Source organism: Halichoeres trimaculatus, unplaced genomic scaffold (assembly GCF_033239565.1).
Source record: "Halichoeres trimaculatus isolate MK-OKI-2021-1 unplaced genomic scaffold, fHalTri1.1 fHalTri1_scaffold_10, whole genome shotgun sequence".
Classification (NCBI taxonomy): Eukaryota; Metazoa; Chordata; class Actinopteri; order Labriformes; family Labridae; genus Halichoeres; species Halichoeres trimaculatus.
This window is the reverse complement of record NW_027437187.1, coordinates 36,610,975-36,638,061: the sequence shown is the minus strand read 5'-3', so window position 1 is coordinate 36,638,061 and position 27,087 is coordinate 36,610,975. Positions and strand designations below refer to the sequence as shown.

The 27,087-nt window shown below is 36.5% G+C and overlaps 1 protein-coding gene across 1 annotated transcript in view; it reads left to right on the top strand.

Moving 5' to 3' along the window:
• Positions 1-27,087, top strand: part of ppm1h (protein phosphatase, Mg2+/Mn2+ dependent, 1H) — a 45,606-nt gene that overhangs the window by 4,291 nt on the left and 14,228 nt on the right. Inside the window, exons 2-6 of the mRNA XM_074678087.1 lie at positions 7,162-7,327; positions 11,532-11,888; positions 19,695-19,807; positions 19,909-19,993; positions 20,105-20,223. Coding sequence (XP_074534188.1) covers positions 7,162-7,327; positions 11,532-11,888; positions 19,695-19,807; positions 19,909-19,993; positions 20,105-20,223 — 840 coding nt within the window. The remainder of the gene's footprint in view (positions 1-7,161; positions 7,328-11,531; positions 11,889-19,694; positions 19,808-19,908; positions 19,994-20,104; positions 20,224-27,087) is intronic.

The following is a 27,087-nucleotide window of genomic DNA, read 5'->3' as shown; positions in this document are numbered from 1 at the left end:
CCAGCGTGGAAAATAGCCTACTCTTCCACTTCTTCACAGTCACAAGGATCCATCCCTGTTTTTTTTTTTTTTTTCTTAAACTTTAAAATCTCTGTCAATTTATTTACTTATTTATTTTTAGAATTATTTTTAAACTTCAACTTTTTTTGAAATTTTTGCAAATATTTTAAAACTTATATATATATATATATTTTTTGATTTTCTAAAATTTTAAAATCTTTCCAAATTTTTTTTTATTCAAATTTTTTTTGTATTTTTTTTTACTTCAGTTACTTCACCTTTTTTGAAATTTTTGCAAATATTTTTGTACTTAAATTTTTTGGGGGGGGGGGATTTTCCTAAATTTTAAGATCTCTGCAAATTTTTTTAATTTCAATTTATTTTGGATTTTTTTAACTAAAGCTTTTTTAAAATTTTTGCTAATATTTTAAAACTTCATTTTTTTTTTTCTTAAATTTTAAAATCTTTGAAAAAAATTTTTATTCAATTTTTTTACGTATTTTTTTTTTTACTTCAGCTACTTCACCTTTTTTGAAATTTTTGCAAATATTTTTGAACTTTAAGTTTTATTTTTTAGGTGGGATTTTCCTTAATTATAAAATCTCTGCAATTTTTTTTTTCAACTTCAGCTTTTTTTTTTAGTTTTGCATATTTTTTCGAACTGAAAAACTAAGACATCACATGCTTGATTTCTTGTATTTAAAGACTTCTCGTGTAAATAATTGGAATAGAATAGGATAGACTAGAATATACTTTATTTATCCCTGAGAGGAAATACCTGCAGATACTCATTTACAGAACCGTCACTACAGAGGTCAACAGTGCTGAACACACTGTGAGTCACTTCAGTTCAGTGTCCTGGATTCAGGAGCTCTCAGCGAGGAGTCTGTTTGTTCTGTGCCTCCCTCTTCACATGGACTCTTGCCTCCTCTCTCAGTGATGGGCTGTAATGATAGTGCGCTCATTTCCCACAGCTTAATTGTTTAATCGATGATGTGAGTTACTCAGTGAGAACGCTGTGTGCACACTCTTCCTCCGTCTATTTGCATCTAATGTTTCAACTCCAGCCGCTCTGCTGTTAACCTTCTGAGGAAGCACACAGCTCTGCAGCTCAGTGTTCCCTTATCCAGGAAATAAACACCACCAAATAACATGAACAGAGTCCAATCCAGTGTCCTATATCTGATTTTCCTGACTTTATTTCTGCTGATTGTGATTCCTTTTTGAGGTTTCTGTGTCAACCTAAAAGTGAAACTGCTGCCAGGCTTTACGTGCAGCTCCGTGCACATGCAGCAGCTTGGCGCAGCATCAGTCGGGACCGAGCCAAACCCAGGATTTGTAAACAGCTGGTGGAGCAGCAGGCCTGGTTGTTATAGCAAAAAATCTCCCTGTGAACGTGGAAAACCTGATCCTGTATGAGATGAAGTGATCCATACAGATCCACAGGAGGGACTCTGAAGGGTCTGATGGATCCGTTATCAAACCAAGACCAGAGTGAATCTGCAGCTTGACTAAAGATGCAGAAACACAAGCAGTCCCATAAGGATTAGACCAATCAGGCCAGTGACGTATGGAGAAAAAATAAAAGTAACTGCACTGCACCTCCAGACCAGTAGAGGGCAGAAAGCCTGTCAGCATAGAGGGTATTACGCTTGTGCTGGTTCAGATCGTAAATAAAAGCTCTGCAGACAGATTTGCAGAATCAATATTTGGAATCAGAAAAACTGTTTCAAAAAGCCCAAACAACCAATTTAAAGGGTGGAGATGGCGGAGAAAGAGACACTTTTCAGCTTTAAAAGGAACCTTTTTTTTTCATTTCTTTTTTTTTTTTGCATATACTTTTAAACTTCAATTTTTATTTATTTATTTATTATTATTTTTTTATTTTCTTGAATTTAAAAATCTCTGCAAATTTTTTAAAATTTTTTTGGAGATTTTTTTTTGCTTTATTTACTTCAGCTTTTTTGGAATGTTTGCAAATATATTTAAACTTCAATGTTTAATTTTTTTTATTTTTTATTTTTTTTTAAATCTCAGCATTATTATTTTTTTTTAGTGTTTAATTTTTTTTACTTGTTTTACTTAAGCTTTTTTTTTAAATTTTTTGCAAATATTTTTAAACTTCAATTTTTTCATTTTTTTTCTTAAATATTAATATCTCTGCAACATTTTTTAATTTATTTTTTTTAGTATTTAATTTTTTTACTTCATTTACTTCAGCTTTTTGAAATTTTTGCAAATATTTTAAAATTCAATTTTTCATTTATTTTTTTTTCTTAAATTTTAAAATTTCTGCAATTTTTTGATTGTTTAATTAATTTTTTCTATAGGCTGCTAACAGCTGATTTCACATGTAAACAATGCAGCCATGGTTACATGTAGGATCTCGAGACAAACACAGGAGGAAAAATAGTAGAAATATCACTGACTGAAGTTAACTTTTCCAGCCTATGAACATTGTTGATGTATAGTTTATATTCTGTAAAGGTTTGGGGGAGTTAGTTTCCTCCTACATGTTGGATCCTGTGCGTGTTTTCTGCGTTGTGTTGAGCTGATACTGGCAGATCCTCTGCGGTGGAATGTGAAATCAGAGTGTAGGACCCCACAGGAGGATCATCTCGTGCTGCTCTGCTGTTTTCCTCCTTCCTGCGCCTGACAGTGAGGCCTCTCTCAGCGTGCAGCGGGGTTATTCTGGGTTATTGTGCTTTTCCCCGTGGAGACGGGAAAAACAGTTCTCCTAGACGATGAACGGCCTCCGAGTGCGTGCACTCTCCTGTCAGGTCCACTGAGCATGATCATTTGAATGGATCACTGAGGATTGCTCAGTCCAGCTCTGCCCGCTCTTTCTTCTCCAGCACACTTTCAGGCGTCACTTTTACAGACAGGCTCCTTCATCGCTGCCTCGTCTCCAGAGTCGGTGTCTCTCACTGTGCTCACACACCAGCTCTGACCTTTCATTTATCTCCTCTGTGAGATTTATCGTTGCTGACTGTCCTGTGACCAGGAAACACAGAAAGGCCGGCTGGAAACTCCGTACTTTATCAAGGTCAGGCTTCCTGGACATGTGATGGATGGTATATTTCTGTGAATTCAAACAGGTTTTTATCCCTGAAGTTAGAGTTTATGCTCCAGTTGAAGTCCAGCAAAACTTTTAAAGAGGGGGTACTTTTAAAGAGGGGGTACTCTGCTTTTTCATATTGTAAACATGGATATATAATAAAGCACCAATACGAGATCCAGTCACAAGATCTTCACGAGACTAGCTAAAATGATGCAGTTGGGCTGGCCAATCAGAGGGAAGGGGGTTTGTGAAGTGGGGAGCCTTAAAGAGACAGTATCTAAAACAAAGCTTTTCAGACAGAGGCAGAAATAAGAGGGAAAAAAGTAGTTTTTTTTTAGCTTATGAACAGTAAAAAGTAGAGGTGGGAGAAAAAAAATCGATGTATCAAAGTATCAGGAGTTTTTGTTTAGGGATTTTAAATCTGGATTTTTTTCTTCCAAGAGTATTTTTTTACTTCCTAATTAAAATCTATTTTAAATCTTTGACAAAAAGCTGGGTTGGAAAAGTCAAGAAGTCCAGTTGCATTTTTTGGGGGGAAAACATGGCTCCTGATATAGTCTGTTGACATGTTAAAAAAGTAAACCAAAAAATTCGAAATCGCAATTTAAATCAAATCTGCACCCCAAAAATCATAAAAGAATCAAATTGGGAGAAAAGCATATCATCCCAGCCCTAGTAAAAATCCTTAAAAAAAAAACTCAATAGCCCCTCTTTAAAGTAAATACTCAAAATAATTTAGCAGGGAGGAACACTACTGATGAAAAAAACACGTCTTACAAATTTATATCGGTGAGAAAAATGACCCCAAATGTCACAGGGGCAAGCTCTTTAGAACACTTTTTGAAATGATGAGGTCATAACATGCAGTCTACCAATAGCTCCGCCCCTGATTGGAGGGGAGGGGGAGCCTTAAAGAGACGGTAACTAAAATGAAATGTTTCAAAGGGGTTTTTAAACACCAGGGAGAGAAATTAAGGATTATTTTGACTTGTAAATCATGTTAAGATACTAAAGAGGCACCAATGAAAAGTTAAAAAAAGCAAAGTACCCCCTCTTTAAACATGCAGTGAACTTGTGTTTCCAGTTGTACAAAAACTTTCAAAGCACTGTGAAAAATTAGCATGATGAAAAGAGGCCACATAATGCCTCATGAAGCGCTGCAGGGGCTGAGGATCACTGATCACATGATTGACATCAGCGAGGCTTTGGAGGAGAAACCATCCACACCCTGAGGCCGAGCTGTGAACAGGAGCAGGGCTGTCGTTTTCACTCGCTGGGTTTCATTTCTCCGTGTTTGAGACGATGGATTGACCTTAATTATCCTGTCAGAGCTGAACTCTGCAGCGAACCTCCTCCAGGACTCAGATGCGGTTTCAGGTTAGCTCTCACAGCGTTTGATGATGTGAAACATTAAACTGTAGTTAAAGCTTATAAAGAGGATTCACAGTCTCTTCCAAAAGTTTGAGAATCTCACATCAGAGCTTTAATCCAGATGACGACCAAGCTGGATTATGGTTTTACTCCAGAATCCTATTTTGTGTTTTAAACAGCCTATTCTTCAGATTTAATCCACCATGATAGCTGTAATCCCACCGCGTTATTAGCTGCCCCAGAATCTGAGCTTCCTTCAGTCACATTTTAAAACCAGGACCAGGTCCAGGAACAAGCAGCCGCACAAACAAACCGCTAATCTGTCACAGCGCAGACCAAACAGTCTGTGCTGCGGTTCGTCTTACAGACACGCTTATCGATCAGGTATCGATCAGGCTGCTGCTGAGGTTTCAGAGGGTTTCCATACAGGTGGGGGATCAGGAGAGGCTGAATAAATAAATGAATGAATGGGTGATAAATGGGAGGGAGAGCTCTGTTACAGCTGGTGCCAACAAGCAAGTCCAGGCAGGAGAGGAGGGGAGAGTCAAATCCTTTAATACCCCGCTTTAATGATTCTTAATAAAAAGTTTCAGCAGACTTTAACCACAGCTACACATGACTCCTCTTGTTGCATACCATCCCTGATCTCCATCCAGAAAGTAAAGGAGAATCAAAGAGGTCTGAATAAAGGACACAGAGGCAGAAAAGTGAGACCATCAAGCCTGGACTGGAGGCTAAAAAGGCGAGCCAGCAAGATCTGTGTCAAAGGGCTTCAGACTGAAAGCAAAGATTATTATTTTTATAATCTCTAAACAAACCAAAACCCCTCTTTAATCTACTGATCCCTGTGGGAGAGGGGAGAAAATCAAAGTGTTGCAAAAGTTTGAGCTGTATGAAATAACAGACACAACGTCAGCTGTCCTGGGTGAGGCCAAAGCTTTCAGAGCTCCTCTGACAACACAAGGGTCTTCAACCTGTGGCTCTGGAGCCTCATGCGGCCCTTAGATTCCTTTGCAGTGGCACCTTGTAGCTTTAAAAAAATCTTATTTGAATCAAGAGTTTTTATTATTCTTACAAAGGGTAGTGATGATTAAATACAGTAAAACTAAAATTCATGTGCAACAAATTTTTGAAATTTCAAAATTGGTTAAAATGTTTGCGTGTTTTTTAAGTTTGAGGATTTTTTGGCAAATTTTTTAATTTTTAAATTCAAATTCTAGATTTTTTAAATTTTTGCAATTTTTACAAATTGAAAAAATGGCATCTTTCAGATTTTTTTTCAGAGTTTTAAATTTAAAGTATTTTTAAATTTTTGCAATTTTTTGAAAATATTTATTGAATTTATTTATTTATTTTTTTTTCAATATTTGCAATTTTTTCAAACAGAAAAAACTAAGACATGACCTGCACTGGCTCCTTGTAGCTTTGAAATATTATTAAAATAAAGGTTTTTTTGATTTTTTCTTACAGAGGGTATTAATGGAAACGACACAGACACTAAGTAAAATCATGATTCAACATTTTGTACTAAAAATGCATTAACCCCTTTAAATAAAGCTTTTCATTTTTTGTCTATTTTTGCAACTTTTTGAGATATTTAGATTTTTTTTTTTTCAATTTTTTGACATTTTTGCAGATTAGGAAAAAATAATTCCCTATTTTTTTGGATTTAACAATTTTTTTTTATATTTGAAACGAGGCAAAAATTTTGAAATTGCATCATTCAGGTTTTTTTTTTTGTTTTACAAATTAATGACATTTCAGCAATTTTTTTGAAATAGCAAAATTTTGCACATTTTTAATTTCATTTTTTTTTATTTTGCAAATTTATTTTATTTTTTTAAATATTCAACTAATTGAATTTTCATAAATTTTGCTTATCTATTAAATCCATCACATTACAGATTTTTTTTTTTCCTTAAATTTGCAAATTTATTGAAAATGAAAAACTAAAAAATTATTTGTACAATTTTATTAACACAAAAGCTTATATAATTATTTAATAGATCATAAACTTTTTAGTTTTAATGTGAAGATAAAGTAGATTTTGTGGCTCCAAAATGACTTTAATCCTCGTGAGCTGAGGGAAAACGGCTCTTTGGAAAGTAAACGTTGCAGACTCCTGCTGTAAAGCAAACTTTCTGTACAGAGAAAATTCACAGAAGGGGCCGATAAGAGAATCCATAAAGAATCAGATCGATAAGTTCAGTGTGTCCACTGTTGACTCATCTCATCCCCCAGTGTAAACAGAAAACACCTGAAGGATCATAAAGCAGAGGAACAGTGTCTGTCAGGTGTTGTACAGGTGTATTGGAAGAACAGTATATGTGGGGTAAACCTGCAGCTGTCCATCGTATCGTAAACTCAGGTGATTTGGTTTCCGTGGCGATAAATGCAGAGATGCTCCGTCACTTTAAGAAAGGTTGAGTCAGAGACACAGCTGCTGCTGCTGCTGCTGCTGATGATGATGATCTTGATTGAAATGGTGTGAGTCAAGATGACAGCTGAGCTTTAAAATAGTTCATCCTCAGAGCCTCCGGGCTGTAGGATGTTTGTTTACGTCTGTGTGTGCAGCTCGGGTTGGAAACCGTTTCAGTTGCTCTTACTTTTAAGGATAGAGTCCCCGTAACACAGAGGTGTAGTTTCTAATTTCTCCTGTATCTTACTTTTTCTTTTGATACCCAGAGTTGAGTTTTCTGTCTGATTCGTGTCGTGCTCTCTGTCTTCAGGGTGATCAATGCTGGGAAAAGCACATTAAACGAGGACCAGGCCTGCTGTGAGGTTCTGGTGGTCAAAAGGAGACCTACAGGAAACTCCACGCCCAACCGGACCCCCACGGCCCGCAGGAGGTCTTCCCTGCCGAATGGAGACGGTCTGAACATCAGAGACTACCAGGTGGGTCAAACTGAGTGGGCTCTGCTTCCAGGAATAGAGATGTGTCTGTCCTCAACTGTTGTTGGCATCTTTCATCGTCCTGTAATTTCTATGGCAACAGAAAAAAGCTGAGTTAAATATTTCAGCTCAAAGATGCAGAATCGGATCAGCCTGAAGTTTTTTATGTATGTTTTTATTGACCGCTGAAACGGTGTCAGGGATCAGGGTTCGCTGCAGAGACCCACCGTCCCCTCTTCCTGCCCCATCAGCTGATTATTGGGGCGTACAACGCAGCGTCCTCACACGTCAGCGAGGTCTTCAGCAGCCTCAGAGACAGCCAGGTCAGAGCGTGCTGGTTCACTGACCGTCCGACAGGGAGGAGAATTCACCAACAAAGCAGCTGGTCCAAGTGATTTTGGGTTGAAGTCAATCTTTCCTCCTGGATCATGCTGCAGTTTATCTTTGCTCAGGTGCGCAGGAGGCTTCTGGTTTCCAAACTATTCTCAGCTGAAGCACCGAGTACCATCTGCTCTCCTGCTGCTGACGGTGCAGGATTTCATCCTGGAGTCGACTGCTGCACAGATCCTTCATTTCTGGGTCCAAACAGCGTTTTTCAGTATCCCAGCAAAAACTATCCACGACATTTAACGTCTTTGCTGTCAGAGAAAAGGCTCATGCATGAAAATCCTTTATAGTAGATATACCCAACAAGATCCCTCCTTCCCCTATTTAGTAAAAACTTAAAGAGATTATTTTTAAAGCAACTCTTTAGGAGGATGGATGTAAATTAAAATTGTCCTCAGATGCTTCTCCTGTGGATAAAATCCAAATAAAGTCTCCTCCAGATGCTCTACTGGGGAAGTAAATTTAATAATACATATTTTATTATAAAACCTACTTTTTTAATCCCTGTTAGCCATTCAGGAGCCACAAAATCTACTTTGTCTTCACCATAAAGACAAAAAACTGAATAAAATTTAAGTAAAAAGTTATCTAAATGAGTTTTTTGGATGTATAAAATTGAAAAAAGTGATGTTTTAGTTTGTTTTTTTCTTTTAATAAATTTGCAAATATTTCAAAAATTTTTAGAATTTAAAAAATTGCAAAAAGATACATGTATATTCAAATATTCAAATATTTGATAAATTTTTTGAAATGTAAAACATTTTAAATTTAATTAAAAAAATCATAAATTTGAATTAAATTCAAAAAATGAAAATAAAAAAGACGGAATTTTTAAAACAAAAAAACAATAATTTTCAAAAATTAAATTTAATTCAAAAAAATATTTTTTTAAAAATTGGAATTCTATAATTTTGAAAAAAAAAATCAATTGTTTGCAAAAATCAAATTTAAAAAATAAATTTAAAAAATGGAATTTTAAAAATTTGAAAAAAAAAATAATAATTTGCAAAAATTTAATTCAATTAAAAAAATGAATTAAAAAATTGGAATTTTGAAAATTTGAAAAAAAATCAATAATTTGCAAAAATAAAAAAAATCTTTAAACTTAACAAAATCTGCAAAAACTTCTAAAAAATGTGAAATTTCAAAAAATCTGCAAAAACTAAAAAAAAAAAAAAAAACATTGTTTAATGAAACATTCCCTGTTTAAATTAACTTCAAACTGAGAGTATCAGGGTTTAGAGGCAGCCCTTGCTCAGAACGTCCTGTAAAAACAAACTCGAACAGAATGAAAAGTGAACTCATCACTAACTGCTCCTGTCGGTCAGTAAAAACCATGTTCACACTGAATCCCCTCCCTGACAGTGGTTGTTTAATCCCTCAGAGACTAAAAAAAAACTCCCACAAAGTCTCCCTCCTGTCTCTGACTCGGTCTCTCTGATTCTGCTCATCCTCCGCTTTCTGCATCCCAACATGAAGACGCGCTGTGATTTCACCTGGAGTGACACCACGTGTTTATTTTCAGTAATACTGCTTCTTCAATTTCCTCTCAGCCCACCAGTGCTCTGCTCAGGTCCACTCACAGCCTCCAGCAAAATCATGCAAGTACCTCATGACTCACTGCTGCAGCGGGTCCAGACCAGTAGAGCTAGATCAGAGCTGTGCTGAGCTCTTTGTTTAGGCTCCTGCTGTAGGATCCACCCAGACCGTGTTCTTAGAAAGACCAGTTTTAGTTTAGTTTGTAGACCCGCGTGATAGAGATGACTCACACTCAGAAAGATGAAGTTTAATCCCTTCCTACAGGAAGTCAGCCTTTTTTAACGTGTGTGCTACAAATAGTGCTTTTTGTTTGTGAATAAGTGTTTTAAACATACAGTCTTTCAAATGACCACCAGGGGGCGCTTCATTGACTGCAAAAATAGCCAGACTACACTCAAATCTATGAGAAGACAAGTTGTCACTGTTTATAGTTTCAGTAGATGTTTTTTTGGTGGGGTCTCAGTAGCTTTAACTTTCAGGTATTTTCCAGTTTGTGTAACTTCTCTTCCAGGAACTTAATGGTTCCTGTGGCCCATTGTTTTCCACCTTTACACCAAAGCCCAATAATGATTATAAAAATCAGAAATAAAAGTAGTTGCACTACACTAATAAACCAGTAGAGGGCAGTAAAACAACAGCAAAGGTGACACCATAGAAGGAGACGGGGTTTGATGGTTTTTTATTACACTGCAGATGGATTTGTTAAGTCAGCACTTGAAAAGAGACAAACTCTAGAGACAAAGCTGTTTTAAAACACAAAAAAAAAACTGCTGGACTGAAATCGTAAAGACTTCAGAGAAAAAGCTATATTTGAGCTTCAAAAAGAGCCTGCTGACGGAGGAATGTGACTGGGATGCATCCTTTTCCAACAGCTTTTCAGAAATTTTCAAAAATGTATGAAAATTTGGAAATTTTAAAAACTTACAAAAACTTGGAAAAATAATAATAATTTAATAAATTTACAATTAATTAAACTATTTAATAAAAAAATATTTTTAAAAATTTTGATCTATTTTCAAAATTTGAAAAAAATGGATCAAAAAATTGCTAAAAATTGTAATTTCAGAAATTTGCAAAAGATATGAAATTTAAACAATTGGTAAATTTTTCAAATTTATTAAAAAAAAAAAAAAAAATATATATATATATATATATATATATATATATATATATATATATATATATATATATATATATATGTATATATTTTTTTTAATGAAATTTTATATAATGCAAAAATTTCATTTTTTTTTATTTAATATATTTTTTTACTATTTGAAAAAATTGGATACAAAAATTGCTAAATATTTTGATTTCAGAGATGTGCAAAAGATATTAAATTAAAACAATTGGTAAATTTGTCAAAGTTATCTAAAAATAAAAAAAATCTTTTTTTTTAATTGAAATTATATATTATGCAAAAACTTCATTTTTTTTAAATATTTTTTTTAACATTTGAAAAAAATGGATAAAAAAATTGCTTGATAATTTGATACCAAAAATTTGCAAATGATATGAAATTTAAACAATTTGTAATTCTTTTTTACATTATTTGAAATAAAAAAAATGTAAATCTTAAAAAAAATGAAATCAAATATACATATTTTGCCATTATGTCAAATTTTTTTGAAAAGAATATTCGAGTTTGATAATGTATTTTTCATTCCTAAGGATCATATTATTAAACTCATTTTTTGTTGTTTGCTTGTGTCTTGCCACATACCAAGCTTGTATATTAAGCTAGCACATTGTCAGTTAAATGAATCCATCCACACAGAATTAAAATCTGTATTTTTTTCAGATTTTTTGTCAAAGAGCCAGAGGTTGCAGAAACCTGGATTAGATAAATGAACCCAGAACTAAATTTGGACTCTAGTTCCTGCAGCGGAAAAGCAGCTTTTGAATTCACGTTTCACATTTCGTGACTTTGGACTCGTACTCTTGTGACTTTTTTTAAAGAGTTAGGACTAAAAGCTGAATACTGTTAAGAATAATGATATAAAATGATCAGTTTCACTTTAAATGGATTTCATTTCTGCAGACAGCCTCTGGTGGAAACAGTTTTTAACACATCAGCATCAGCTTCATATCGAGAGCTCACAGTTTGCTGCTTGGTGCTGAGTCACTGAATTCATCTGAAGTGAAATAAAGCAGCCACGTGTTTTCTTACCGGCCTCTACTGATCCAGTTTCTGGGATTTAAGATCCTGGTACTTCTGGTTGAAAAGCCAGGTTTAATCTCCACCTGAACTGATGGATGTCTTGTGTTTGGGTGTGTTCAGGACAGCACCGAGGACCTCACCCTCCACTACTGGGCGCTATTTGACGGCCATGCCGGCTCGGGTGCAGCCGTCGTCGCCTCCCGCCTTCTCCATCACCACATCGCCCTGCACCTCCAGGAGGTGCTGGAGATCCTCTGCACCCCCAACCTGCAGCCTCCGACGTGCCTCGGGGAGGAGCCCATCAATCACCTCCTCACCCCGACGTCTCAGCGGGCGCTCACCAGGGCCGCCTCTCTCAGGGGGGCCGCAGGGGCTCCAGGATCCCCCAACCCAACACCTACACGCTTCTTCACAGAGAAGAAGGTGTCCCACGAGAGCCTGGTGGTCGGCGCCATCGAGAACGCTTTCAAAGACATGGTAAGGAGCAGACCAAGCTGAATACACTCAGTTCTTTAATGTCCTCATCTCTTCTGACCCCGATAAAAAGTAAAAGGTAAAGACACCGCCTTCGCTTCACTAAACTTTTCTGCTTTAAACTCGATGAAAAGATTTGTTTCTGCTTTAAAAGTGAGCAGGAAGTAGATTTACCCTCCACACTTTGTTTCTGAGATGCAGGAACAGTTTCAGGTATCTGTTCAGGATTTCCTCTCTGCATTTTGAATCTCTGGTCTTTAAACCTTGATCAGGTGTGTGTGTGTGTGTGTGCATGTGTGTGCATGTGTGTGCGTGTCACACTGAAAGCATGTGGTGCAGTCAGTCATGAAGTGATTTACTTTCTCCTCCTCTCTGCTTCACGCGCCATCTGGCCACTGCGTAAGTGGATGCTGGAGACTTAACTCATGCAGAGGTCGAGAGTTCAAAACCGCGGCCAATCAAAACAGTGCGGCCCCGGCTGGACTGGCTGAGAGAGGGAAGGGGTCAAAGGTCACTGGCCTGCGTTTCACATTAGGGTTTAAAACTACAGGCAGGAAGTGATCTGATGAAGAGTTTGAGATTACGCCTCAGAGAAGGTTTACTCAAACAGGAAGTTGTGTCAGAGGGTTTGTAGAAAAAAAGCCCAGATCCAGATCAGAAGGAGAAACCTGAACCAGAACCAACAAATCAGCTTCACAGGAAAAGACAAAAAAAGTGTATAAAATTCTGAACATAATAAAAAAAACTAGTGAATAATTATTAGAAAAATAGTTTTTCATATTTACAAAATTGTACATTTCATCCTTTAGTTTTACGTTTGGATAAATCGCAAATACATTAAAAAATGGACATATTCATGATATCACAAATTTCAAAAATTTGCTTTTTAATTTTAGAAAAAAAACTAAAAAATGTTAAAAAAAAATTCTAGAATATTTTAAAATTTCAAGAATTTGCCAAAATTTTATAAAATTGCAAAAATAATAATGTTTGACCTATTTTCAAAAAATTAAAAAAGTTGGCAAAATTGCTTCAAAAATCAAATTTAAATAATTTGCAAAAAATTTGCAGAAATTCAAAGATAAAATGATATTTGCAAAAAAGAGTACAAATTTGCTAAATTGGAAAATAAATGGGTTTTTTTTTCGCAATACAAAAAACATTGCATCAATTGTCAAAAAAATGATATCAAAAAGAGTTTGCAAAAGTAGAAAAAAAAATATGCAAAAGTGATGCATATTTAGTTCAACAAAATGTTAAGGAATGATTTTATTTGCAAAAAAAAAGAAATTTAAAGAATATGCAAAAATTTTTTAAAAATCTAGCAAAAATCAGAAAAACATTTGAAAGCTTCATTGCAAGTTGTGATATATTTTTAATTCAACAGAAAGTGAAAGCATGTTTTTTTTTTGTTTTAATGTCTTTAATTAGCAATACCCTCTGTAAGAAAAACAAAAATATATATTTTAATAATAATTTTTAAACCTTTAAGGAGCCACTGCAAAGGAGTCAAAGGGCCACATGAGGCTCCAGAGCCACAGGTTGAAGACCCTTGATAATGACGCACTCTTTTCTCTTTTTAATCATGATTATCACCTTTTTTATACTCCAGCTGCTCAAATTAACATGGATCAGGCCTAAAGAGGGCAGAAAAAGCTTTATCACAGTGCATCCTGGTGTTACCGCTGTTTCACCACTAGATGGCGGTGTAAGGTTAGACATCATTACCAAACTGCTCGGCCTCTAAAGGAAGGGAGGTGCAGCTCTTCATCGTTTTTAAAGACTCTGTGAATGAAATCAACGGTTTGCTCTGAGGATTTATTTTGAATCAGAATATTATTTTAATTATGTTTGATTCTCTTTTCAGTTTTATAAAACATTCACTGTGTCGTATTTCCTCTGTCCTCTCGTCAAAGTCAACAACCTGCACTCTTAGCTATCAGACAACATCTCCTCTGCTTCCTGTCTCTGCTCTCACATACCTCTCTGGCTTTATCCAGCTCTGGATCTGCACAGCTTACCTCAGGTGTCCTCTCCTCCTCCTCCTCCTCCTCCTCCTCCTCCTCCCCCTCCTCCTCCTCCGCCTCCTCCTCCTCGCCTTCTCTCTTAAAGGGCCAGTGCACCAAAAATCACAGCTAGCTCTGCAGATAGTGTCACAGTGGATGTGCATCAAACGTTACAGCTCCAGAGCTGACGAACCCTGGTTCAGAGTGACGCCTCAGACGGCTGTGAGGCTCTTTGGGGTCAGGGTTTCATGGTTTTCCCTGCACCTGCTCCCCTCCTCCACTTATATTTATAATAATTATAATAGTAATAATTCGATTTATATAGCACTTGTAAAACAGAAGTTTACACAGTGCTTTGACAACAGTCAGGTTATAAAAACAAGGAACAAAGCTTCAGCACAAATAAATAAAAAAAATAAAACAAAAGTTAAATTTTATTATTTGTCATTTCTTCTAATTTAAAGTTAGATTTTGCACTTCAAATATTGTTTTAAAAACTGCAATTAGATGTTTTCCTTACACATTATCATGATTAATAACCAGGATGACAATACTGGCTCACACATTGGTGCACTCGTCTATGAGGCAGATCCTGGTCTGTTTCCCCACTGTTTATGTTTTTTTGTCATGCAGAAAAGTACTGTACAGTACTCTCTGCGTTCTCAGGACCTCGTTACGCTCTCTGTCCCAAACGCTCAGACAGAAAGTGGTAAAAGGCGTTAGGGTAGTCTGTACCCTCAGCCTGAAACCAGCTGCAGATCAACTTGAAGCTGAAGGAGCTGGTTTCTTAAATGTTTTTAAACTAAAATTAAAGACACAGAGGCTGGTTCTGTAATATGTCAGTGTTTTAGCTCAGTTGTTTGAAAAGTTGTGTCCTAGAACGTGACTTTAATCCATACTCTGTGTTTTGTTGACTGTTCTTTGTCTCTTTTTGTGTTTCCTGTCTATAACTTTGTGTTTTTGCTGCTGCCTGTCTCGTCCAGGTCTCCCTGGCTTTTTATCTCAACGGGACCAACTTGGTTAAATAAAGGGTAAAGAAATAATTTAATTAATTAATATTGGTCAAAATATTGGTCAATCATTTTGGCCTTTTGACTTTCTTATTTTTTAACCCTCATAATATGATTTTATTATTATTAATGTTAAAATTATTATTACTATTATTATTTCATTTTCTTTCTTTTTACTTTATCTATGTTTTTTTTTCTTTTTTAAAAATTATTATTATTCAATTATTATTTTTTGGAATTATATGCCTTTAATTGACTAAATATTAAATATTGGTCATAATAATCATTGTGGCCAGAATAGTGCAGTTCTCGTTAGCATGCATGCTAACTACAGGAAAAAAAATAAAATCACTTTTTCAAGCTTTCTGATTTTTTTTAAACACTCATAATATTAATTTACTCTGTAAATGTTTATTATTATTATTATTATTATTATTATTATTATTATTATTATTATTATATTTGTGTTTTTTTTTAAGTAATTAATTAATTTTTTTTTAGTTATTTTTGGGGCTTTTATGCTTTTAATTGTTAAATATTGGACATTATAGTTTTTATAATCATTTTGGCCAGAATGGTGCAGCCCTGGCTAGCATGCTACCTAAAACAAAAAATAAAGCCACTTTTTTCACACTTTTTTTACCTATTTTTATAAAGTTTTACTCTGTAAATTATTATTTTCATTATCATTATGAATAGCAATAAGAATAATGATAATTTATTTATTTCTTTATGAATTTTATTCCAATTTTTCTAAAGGTTTTTTTTTCTAAGTTATTGTTTGGGCTTTTATGCCTTTATGGATAGTAGAGAGGACAGTGGATAGTGGAGGAAACAGGCCGAGAGTGGCGTGTGGTAAAGAGGCCACAGGCTGGATTTGAACCTAGGCCGACCCTGGGAAGGTGAACCCCATGGAGCTGGACCTGGACCACTGGGCCTTCTGTGCTCCTATCATAATTATTATTACTGACATGTAATTATTGCTTTTATCTTCTGTCATTAACTCTAAAACCTGTTAATAAGTGAATGTTTACGGCCTTTTCCTGTTAGCAGGATATTAATCCACCGTATCAAAGTGACATTCGCTCATTTCAGAAAAGAATTCGCCCTGAGGTCTTTCCCTCGCTCCAAAACAGCTGATATGCAACAGATTTAGCTGATGTGATTAATTCTGTTAATTACCTGTCTTAATTTCCATCATCAAAGTTTTCCATCTTATCCAGCGTTGAACGGTTTTTCCCGCCGTCGGGCTTCTCTGGGTTTAGATCCTGGATGTTGTTTTCTTATTCTTACCTGACAATCACAACTTCACTTTGTCACATCGGCTGATATTTTGCTTTGATATCGTCTGATGAAGATTTTTTTACGACTTTAGATAAAGCAAAGTGCTGTTTTTGTTTCAGATTGTGGATTAGTAGAGTTGGATTTGTGCGTCTTGGTGTTACCCACCGTGTTGCCGTGTTGTGACTCCTGGCGGTAGACGTAGAGGAGGAAGGCGTCGATGTTCATGCAGACGTTTTCATTATTAAAGCCTCGCCCTGCAGCGCGGCGTGCTGGAGAAACGTACGGCTCAGTATGGATCCATGATTCATTCAGAGCGCGCTCAGTTCCCCCTACACACAGATTCCTCCTCCAAAACATCACGCCCTCTCACTGCTGAGAGCTGCCTGTTTATATGAGTGTGTGTGAGTGTGTGTGTGTGTGTGTGTTATGTAACCAGAAAGGACAATGCATCGCCTAAATATATCCATCACACACACGCATCTAAAAACATCCTGATTCTGTCTCTTTCACTACGTCTGCTGCAGAACAACGTAAACAAACCCACGAGTCCGTCGTCGTCGTCCTGCCAGCCGACCAATCAGAGCTGTTCATTACACATCCAGCTGACTGACACACACATACACACACAATGCATATGTTACATCCTCAGGCGTTCAGACTCCTGCAAAGTCTGCCGCTCTGCTCACGTTTTGATGAATGAACTGACGGGTTAATTAATCCTCTAATTAATGAACTGCTCACACAGATTTTTTCAAATCTCTCTTTTTTTGTTTAATTAGCAACAAATTAGTCTGGACTAATTAACTCCTGGAATAACCAGCGCTCCTTCCAAACTTCCTCTGCCATCCTTTAGCTCTGTGGCGCTGCCTGCTGCCTGCTGCCTGCTGCACGCTGCCTGCCGCCTGACGCACGCCGCTGCTGATGAATGGACTCATTATGGAGCTGTAATTGATAACAGCATCACAGCAGCTTTAAGCACAAAGGAAACGCGTTGTTCGGTATCAGGATCCTGCGTTTGTGAAATGTGGCGCTGCAGATAGTGAAGGTTTTTAGAGCTGAGTGATTAAAAACATGAATACGCTGAAACTCCTTTAGAAAGCTGTGCTCACACTGCAGACCTCACTGCTCAATGCAGGTTTATCTGGAGATCCTACATGTAACCATAGCTGCATTGTTTACATGTGAAATCAGCTGTTAGCAGCCTGTAGCATGTCAATGCTAACTGGTGCTAGGCCGGATGTTTCCCACAAGGTGAGGAGAAGGAGATGAGGATGACGTGCTGGTTCTCAGGTGTGAGCTAAGAAGTGACGACATGGACCTGTCCTTCCATCCATCGTTATTGGGAACGTAAGATCTATCTCCAATAAGATGGACGAGCTAGCCGTGCTAACCCAGCAACAGAGGGAACAAACTTTCTTACTTTTGTTTTCTTGTGTTGCTGCTGTGACCCCTGAATTTCCTCTCTGGGATCAATAAAGTATATTCTATTCTATCCTACTCTGTTCCAATTATTTACACAAGAAGTATTTGAATTCAAGAAATCAAGCATGTGAAGTCTTAGTTTTTCAATTTGAATAAATAAGCAAAAATAAAAAAGCTGAAGTAAACAAAAATTAATTACTAAATTTTTTTTTTCATTTTTTAATTTAAAAAACTTAAAAAATGAAAAAATTGCAGAGATTTTGAAATTTAAGAAAATCAAAAAATGTCAAAAATTGAAGTTTAAAAATATTTGCAAACATTAAAAAAAAGCTGAAGTAAATGAAGTAAAAAAATTAGATACGAAAAAAAATAAATTAAAAAAATCTGTAAAGATTTTAAAATGTAAGAAAATCAAAAAAAATGTTGAAGTTTCAAAATATTTGCAAAAAATTTCAAAAAAGATGAAGTTTATAAAAATTAAATACTAAAAAATATTTAAAAAATTTGCAGAGATTTTTGAATTTAAGAAAATAAAAAAAATAAATAAAAGTTGAAGTTTTAAAATATTTGCAAAAAAAAAAAAAAAAAGAAAAAAAAAAAGAAAAGAAAAACGGGTTCCTTTTAAGGCTGAAATGTGTCTCTTTCTACACCCTCTCCACACTTTAAATTGGATGTTTGGGGGTTTTGAAACGGCTTTTCTGCTTTTAAATGTTGATTCTGCAAATCAAATCAAATCAAATTATGATCTGGACCAGCACAAGCTTCATACTCTCTCTTCTGACAGAGTAGCATCATGCTATTCACAGACATGGCTAATGTAGCTAACATCAGACACCAAGGCCACATGTGAAGAGCTTCACCTGCTGTGAGCAGACAGGATCCAGGAGACAGAGACTGAACAGACTGCTGAAGAAGCTCAGTCCTGGACCCTGTGGAGGTGGAGGCTGGCTGACTGGACAATGATGGACAAGCTGTCAGCATCTATTTTCTTATGGAGCTTTTTGCACTTTCTATACACTTTCTTACTTTGGTTGATTACTGCTGTGACTCCTTACTATTTTGAAAACTTTTTTGAAAAAACATTAATTTGCTAAAGAATTCAGTTTCTGAGCAGGTTTTGCCCTGGGACATTGTTGAAGTGGTGTCTGTTAACTTCAATCCTGAAAGAACCAGGTTTGAAACAAAAAAAAGAATGAGAAACATTTCTGCTAGGTGTATTGGTTTTTTAAAGTTTGACCACAGCCCATCTGGAATGACTGGAGAGATGGATTTTTTTTTTTTTACCTATACCGCAGCCAGCCACCAGGGGGAGCAGTTTCTGTCCAGTCGAGCAAGATGACATCCATTTTTTACAGTCCATAGTTAACACATTGGCAACATATAATCTAACACTAAAATCTGCTGTTTCTTGATTTTCCACTTGAGACTGACTCTAGAAGTACAGGAAGTCACAAACACACCAAGACAAAAAGCAGAAATTAACGTATTTACAGCCTGGTTAAAAAAATGTCTCCTGTCTGAGCTGATTTCACTGTCAGCACACACTGTAGGGGGCTGAGTTATTTTCTAACTTGGCAGTTTAGAGGATATTACGATCGCAGGCTCGCCCATCAGAGGCACAGCTCAGCTCACGTGACTGACAGTCGCCCTATAGCTGTACCCGAAGCCCCGATCACTTCCAATATGGCCGTGATAGCCAATATGCTTCAAAAATCTGTTTCAGAAACAGACGGGTGGCGTCAGGGAGACTACATCCATTAATAGAACAATCTGTGGATCAGACCGACCGACAGGAGTCCAGAAGACAGTTGTTGACCCCCTCCACAAGGAGGGTCAGACCCTAAGTCAGGGTAAAGAAGAACAAGAAACAGGGAGAACTGTGGCTCCTGCCGACTGCGCCAAAAGAACCAGGAGCTGAAAATGACCGGGATAGTGTTTAATTAAACCAACTTTTCTGTTTTAAAATGCTTTTTATTGCTCTGATGGAATATTCAGATTTTGTTAGAATCACAAAAATTAAAAACAATGTGTGTGTGTGTGTGTGTGTGTGTGTGTGTGTGTGTGTGTGTGTGTGTGTGTGTCTCCAGGATGTGCAGATAGAAAAGGAGAAAGCGGTTTATAACATCTCAGGAGGCTGCACGGCGCTCGTGGTCGTCTGTCTGCAAGGAAAGCTCTACGTGGGGAACGCCGGGGACAGCAGGTGAGTCACACACACACACACACACACACTCTGCCATACTTAAATATTTACACGACACCCTTTTGGTGAACTTTTCGGTGTCTCTCTGCCTTTCCCCTCAGAGCCATCATCGTCCGAGCCGGCGAGGTCATCCCCATGTCGGCAGAGTTCACTCCAGAGTCAGAGCGGCAGCGGCTGCAGTTCCTGGTACGACAGAGTCCTCCTCACCTCCGTGCTCTCAGGAGCAGCTGTCAGATTGTTTATCTGTCCCCTGGGTGTGTCCCTGCTCTCCTCACTCCTCTTTCTGTCCTCTCACAGGCCTACATGCAGCCCCACTTATTAGGGAACGAGTTCACACATCTGGAGTTCCCCAGGAGAGTCCAGAGGAAGGAGGTGGGGAAGAGGATGCTGTACCGGGACTTCACCATGTCTGGATGGTGGGTTCACTCCTTCATCGATGCTTTAACTGACTGAATGTTTGGGTTTGTCTGAGTTAGAGTCTGGATGAGGCTTCTGGGTTTGATATTTGACGATCAGGATCAAGCAGCAGCCTGAGGTGTTGAAAACACACACACAGGCCTGTGTTCAGGCTGATTCAGAGTTTAAGTTATACACTTCAGATTTCAGTTACTGTGGGTGCAATAACTTTAACACTGAGTCTGTATTTTGGAAAAAGGTGGTATGTGTCCAAAGTACCAACTTTATAACGTCAGTTTTAACAAAAAGTTAATGTGTGCTGGAGATCTCAGTTTTCACGTCAGTCTCAAAACTCCAGAAAAAGTTTGGTCGGTCATCACTTTTTTCTTCATAAAAAGACGCTATGGGGTCTGGAATGTAACTTTCCAGCCAATCACCAGGGCATTATCAGAGCTTGGTACCAGGGGCTGCATTATGGGTGGGCCCAGAGATCCCAGGCCCACCCTAAACTTTTCCAATATTTTTTTTATTTTCAAATTGATTAAAAAAAAAAAAAGAAGCATGGTCATATTTTGTCACTTCATGGTTGTTTTGTTGTTGGTAGTGTTAGTTGCTCTATTATTAAAAAATAAGCCATGTCTTTTTAGCCTGCCGGAAAAAAATGTAAAAAGTTATGAAACATTCAGCTTCATGTGGATCAGGACATTATTCTGGAAAAGAGTGTTTATTTTTATTTATTTTACTTAACCGTGGTTAAAGTCCTCGATCTTACAGATAATAATGCAAAAATGCAAATCAAAAATTTAAAATAGAATAGAGTAGAAACTACACTATTTTTCTCTATTACAATATTCAGGAGCCACAGCAGAAAAAAAGAAAAGGTAAAAAAAGGTACAGATTTTTAAATTAAGGCTTTAAATAAATAGTTATTAAATAAAAAAATAAAAGATAATTATTTATAATTTATTCAATGAATTAATTAATTCTTTTTTTTTTAATAAAATAAAAATATTTTATTTTTTAATTAATTTTTAGATTAATTTCATTAAAAATTTAGTTTGAATTAATTAAAATAAAAATTATTATTGATAATTTTTAATAATAGGTTCTCAATAAAGCTGAAAAAGCAACCAAATCTGCTTTAAAACCACACAAAGTATATACTGTCAGTAATTTTTATTAGTTAAACTAATGATCTATAAACTTTTGTGACTGAAGGCCCAGCCAAAGTTTGTCTGGTCCACCCAGAACTGGACTCTTGGTTCTGTCCATGCTTAGTACTACTGAAGTGTTTTGGTTGGTGCCATAAGAGACCCAAAGTTCGGTACCAAACCTGAGTTACATGACATGACTTAATCGTTTCCATACCTGGTTCACCCCAAATAAAGATAAAACCTCACAGTAATCTCACAAAATCATGTTTTTTATGAGTGTGTGATCATGTCAGAGCAACGTCCAATGGAAAACCTGAGGTCACACCAAGACTGACTGGGTCAGATAACGAAGGAGTTTGGGTATTTTGGGCCTCCTGACTGTTGGTCTGACGGTTCAGGGTGCTCTTCATTTCCTCAGGGTTTGGTCGACTCCTGGCCTCCTGGCTTGGTTTCCCCCCCTGTCTGTTTTCAGCCGTCCTCTCCGCTCTCTCTGAGTTTCTCTAACTGGTGTTGGTGTCTGTGGATCGCCTCTGCTGGTCCGTCGTCCCACCCAGCGTGCAGACTGAGGATAATCTCGTTCAGTATGTGTGGTGGTAACTTCCTCCTCTCCTTCCTCCTGAATAATTTAAACCTGTAAACACGTTGTAGAGAGTAGCGCTCCTTTCTTTGTGCTCTCTGAGCATCGACTGTGGTTACAAGCCTTCAGAGGGAGAGTTATAAATGGAAATTATTCCTACGATTATTCCTCACATGCTTACGCGCTGCTGAATTATTAATTCTTTGCATTATCTGCGTCTGATTGATTTTCTGTAATGTTCCCTGAATGCAGATCGCCAACAGAGGCAATATGAGGCCAGCTCAGCGTGCAGCGGTTTAGAAAGCTTTGAGAGCCTCAGTGGAAGGAAGAGGACGAAGAGGAGGAGGAGGAGGAGGACAGGAAGTGGCCTTGACATTTCTGCTTGTGTGTGAGAAAAGGAGGAGAGGAGGAATCTGTGGGCACGGCGAGGACTCGGTCTTTATCTGAGAGAGGAGAGATAAGAAAGGTCAAAGAGGGAGGAAGAGAAACGTGTCCAGGAGGAGCTCAGCTGGTCTCACTGAGTACAGGTGCTTATGTTAGTTTTAATACGGCGAAAAGTAAACTTAAAGAGGGGGTACTGTGCTTTTCTCAGTCTTTATTTTGTCCCTCTGGTGCCCCCGTACCATCTTTACAGGATTTACAGCTAAAAAGAAACCCCTATTTTTCTCTCTCTGGTGTTTGAGCTGCTGTCTCTTTAAGGCTCCCTGTTCCTCAAACCCCCTTCTTTCTGATTGGCCAGTCCTGCCCTTCCTTTGCTATAGTCCAGCTAACATTCATTTCCTGTCTGATACCAGCTGAACTTTTTTATCTTTTTGAAAAAAACTTTTTGGATTTCATTTTTTTGTCTTTTTTTCTATATTAAAATAAAATGCTTTTTTAAAATTTTGCTAATGTATGAAATTTTGACAAATTTCCTTTTTTTTTATTTCTATAAATTTTGCAAATAGTTCAACTTTTGTTTAAGGATACAATTTTCATATTTTCTTATTTTTTAATTCTTTGAAAAATTATTGCAGATTTTTGAAATTACACTATTTTGCAATTTTTTTAGTTTTGGTCTTTATTTCAAATTTGCAATTTCTTGAAATTATATAAGTTTTGCATATTTATGAAATTTGTTTTATTATGCATTTTTCCTTTTTCAAAAAAATTAGAAATAAACAAAGCAGACACTAAATAAAATCATGCTTTCATGATTTGTTGGATTAACTCTATATCACATCTGTTAATTAAGCTTTAGTATATTTTTTAAATTTTTTAAATTTTTGCATATTCTTTAAATTTCCTTTTTTGTACAAATTTAGAAAAAAATCCATATTTTAAACAATTTTGCAATTTTTTTTGCAAATTCAATTTCTTTTTTTTAGTTTTTTTTACAGTTAAAAAATTACTTAAATTCCATCTTTATGGAAATAAATTGCAATTTTTTTTTCAATATTTGAAAATGAGGAAAAATTTGGAAGTTTTTGTAGTTGTTTCCAAATAACACAATTTTGGTAAATTTTTGAAAAGTTTTGCAAATAATCAAATTTTTTATAAATTTAGCTTTTTTACTCAATCTATGACATTACCAATTTTTAAATTATTTTAAAATATTTATATAATAAACTAATAATAAACTAACACATCACATGTACAATTTTATTAACTCAAAAATCTTCTTGGTTATATAATTATTCACTACATTATTACTGTGTTTAGATTTTTATTACACTTCTTTGTCTTTATTGTGAAGATAAAGTATATTTTGTGTCTCCTGAATGACTTTAATCCAGGTGAGCTGAGGAAAAATGGCTCCTATGAAAGTAAAGGTTGCAGACCCCTGGCTTATGCCTTTGGCGGGCTCTGTGTACGATCACCAAAGAACAAAAACAAAAACAAAAAAGAACAATTAACTCCCCAACAAACAAAGAGACATGATGAATGGCACAGCTAGGAGCTAACGTTATGCTAACTTAAGCTAATGTCAGAGAAAATCCCAGTCTGTCAGACTGCAGTGGCTGTTCTAGTGTTAAAGATAAGTTTATATTTCTTTACAGCAAAGTCACAATCAAAAAACTGACACCACCTGTTTTGTTTTATTTTGAAAGTCTCTGGGCGCTTTATGTCATTTCCTGTTTCTCTAGATGAGCTTTGTTTAAAGTGATGTGTTGGGATTTTTCCGTCAACGGACGCTTTAGTAAATGCAGTCTTCTTCCCGCTGTCTTAGTGTGTCATGCACATGCGTGCTCTGACGTGTGTGTGTGTCCATGTGGGTCATGGGTGCAGCAGGTGGAGATGTGTGTGTGTGTGTGTGTTTGGTCTTTACGTTGGTGTGTGTTTTGGTGCCGCTGGGTTCAGCAGATGTAGGTCAGTGTGCAGCTGGGCTCAGAACTCGCAGCCTGTCGTCCGCCTGCAGACGGCCTCTGATGTATTTTTAATCTGGTTCTACCCAGAATCCCGTTCTGCTGGCTTCACCCGGACTCAGTCTGGGTCCTTTCAAAGCCCGCCGCGGCTCTGATGTGAGATGTGATGTGTCATGTGGTATACGTGCGCTTCAGACGGTCTATAGGTGCAGAGGATCTATGCTGAGAGCCCGTGTGTGTGTGTGTGTGTGTGTGTGTGTGTGTGTGTGTGTGGGTGTGTGCTGGCATCCAGCTCCCTCAAAGGCATCCATGATCAAGGCCAGGCTCTAATGAAGGCATACAGGTCTACAGCCCACCTCTCCTCCCCCCTCCCCCCTCCCCGGCTTTCTTTAGGTCCCTTCCTCTGCGCGCAGACACATCAACCAGAATAGCTGGCGTTGGCGTTGAAGCTGTAATGGTCGTCACCTTGTGGCTCCAGACCTCTCAGAGTGATGGATGATGAGCGGGCGGCGGCGTTCGACATGATCCTAACAGCACGGGGATAAAGTGAGACGCTCAGGAGGAGGAGGAGGAGGAGGAGGAGGAAAAGGGATGAATAGGAGCAGAGATTGGAAGAAAAGGTGTAAACGCTGCTCAAGCTGTCGCTCTTTAACGTCCTCCTTTCATCATATAGACAGCGAGTGAGGAGAGGAGACATGAACGCCGCCGCCGTCATCACTGTCACACATCCCGCCCTCCCTCTCAGTACCTCTTTGATTGATGCCTGAGCGAGGACGCTGCCGTTTACAGCGGCCTCCTGAATGCATCACTTCTTCAACGTGAAGCACATCAGCGTCAGACAGGAAGCTGGTTTGAGTCTGAGCGTCAGTTTGGACGGGAGGGAAAGAAGCGCAGCAGGAGAAGAAGTTAAGAGCTGTTTCCAGGAGATGAGAAGTGAAGTGAGAGTGAGAGGAGAGAAGAAGTCTGTCAGAGACGGGAAGATAGAGATTATAAACTGGACTCTGGAAAGAAAACTAGAGAGAAAGATGTGAGTCTCTAAAGAGCTTAGAGCAGGGGTCTGCAACGTGAACTTTCATAGGAGCCATTTTTCCTCAGCTCACCTGGATTAAAGTCACTCAGGAGACACAAAATCTACTTTATCTTCACAAATAAGACAAGAAAGTGTAAAAAATATTCTAAACAAACTTAGAATCTACTGAATAATTATCTAAATGAAATGTTTTGAAATGAGTGAAATTGTACATGTGATGTCTTAGTTTTTTATTCCAAAAAATAAACTGAAAATTTAAAAAAATAAAATAAAATTTAAAGAATTGTTTGAAAAAAAAGTGCATAAAATAAAAAAAAATCACAGATGTAAAAAAAGAAGATTGAAACATTTGCAAACATTTCAGAAAATTTTAAAAATTTAAATAAAAAGTTGTTCTTTTTCAAAATATTGCAAAGAATTTTAAAAATTTGAAAATAAACAAAAAATAAAAAAATTATAAGATTGCAAAGATTGAAACAAATTTCAAAACCCCCCTTTGATTTTTATAAATTTGTATTATTATCATTTTTTAGTTTTTTTATTGCATTTGCAAAGATTTTATTGAATTCAAAAAATAAAATAAATACAATTAAATAATAACTAAAAAATTAATTAAAAAATGTGAAATTGCAAAAATTGAAACAAATTATCAAAAAACTTCAAATTTAATATATTTGCAATTTAAAAAAAAAGGTTTTTAATACAATTGCAAAGATTTTATTAAATTGTTTAAAAAAAATAAAATCAATTTTCAAAATGTGCAAAAACATAATCAAAAATCTTTGAAATTAAAATAAAAAAAAAAATAGGAAAAGAATACTTAAAAATGCACAGATTGATTGATTATTTCCCTCAATCCATGTGAATTTTATTTTTTAAAAAAAAAGATTGCAAAAAAATTCAAAAGTCAAATTTTAACAATTAAGAAAATATTTTTAAAAATGTGAAATTGCAAAAATTGGAACAAATTATCAAAAAACTTTAAATTTGATAAATTTGCAATTTTTTAAAAAAGTTTTGATACATTTGCAAAGATTTTATTAAATTGTTTTAAAAATAATAAGAATAATTATAAAAGTAATTTGCATTATTCACAAAGAAAAAATAAAAAATCTTTGATTATTTTTAAATTGTTAAATTAGGGAAAGAATACTTGAATTTGAACGCAATTATTGTTTTTTTTTTTCTGTCAACTCATTATTTTCTGACCTGTGCTTATGTCTTGCCACATATCAATCATGCATATTAATCTGGTACGTTGTCACTTGAATGAATCCTTCCTCACTGAATTAAATTCTGTATTTTCTTCCAGATTAGTCTTTTTGTAGATGTAGTTATCTTCCCAGGGCTGTAAAACTTGAGGTTAGCCACAGGTGCATGGAAAGTTGGTGGATGTTGATGTTGTAGGAGGTGAAGTAGAGCGGTGGCAGGCTTTATTGACAGATGGGATGAAGATTTAGTTCAACTAAATGTTAACACAGGATTTTTTTTAGTGTCAGTGTCTTTAATCATCAATACCCTCTGGAAGAAAAATAAGCCGCAGGTTGACGACCGTTGTTTCAGCAGCTTTATGAACATTGTAAACAGCAGAGGGAGGAAACTGGTCCACAGGTCGTGATCTGGAGCTGCAGCTCTCCTCTGTGTTCCTGTTTGTGGGCTTTGTTTGCCGTGCTGGTGCTCGCCCTGCACACTGTTAGAGAAGTGCTGAGCGCAGCAGATCGGTGCTCGCCTAAGGTGGAAACATATGGCCTCTCTGAGTGGAACCAGCAGTAATGTAA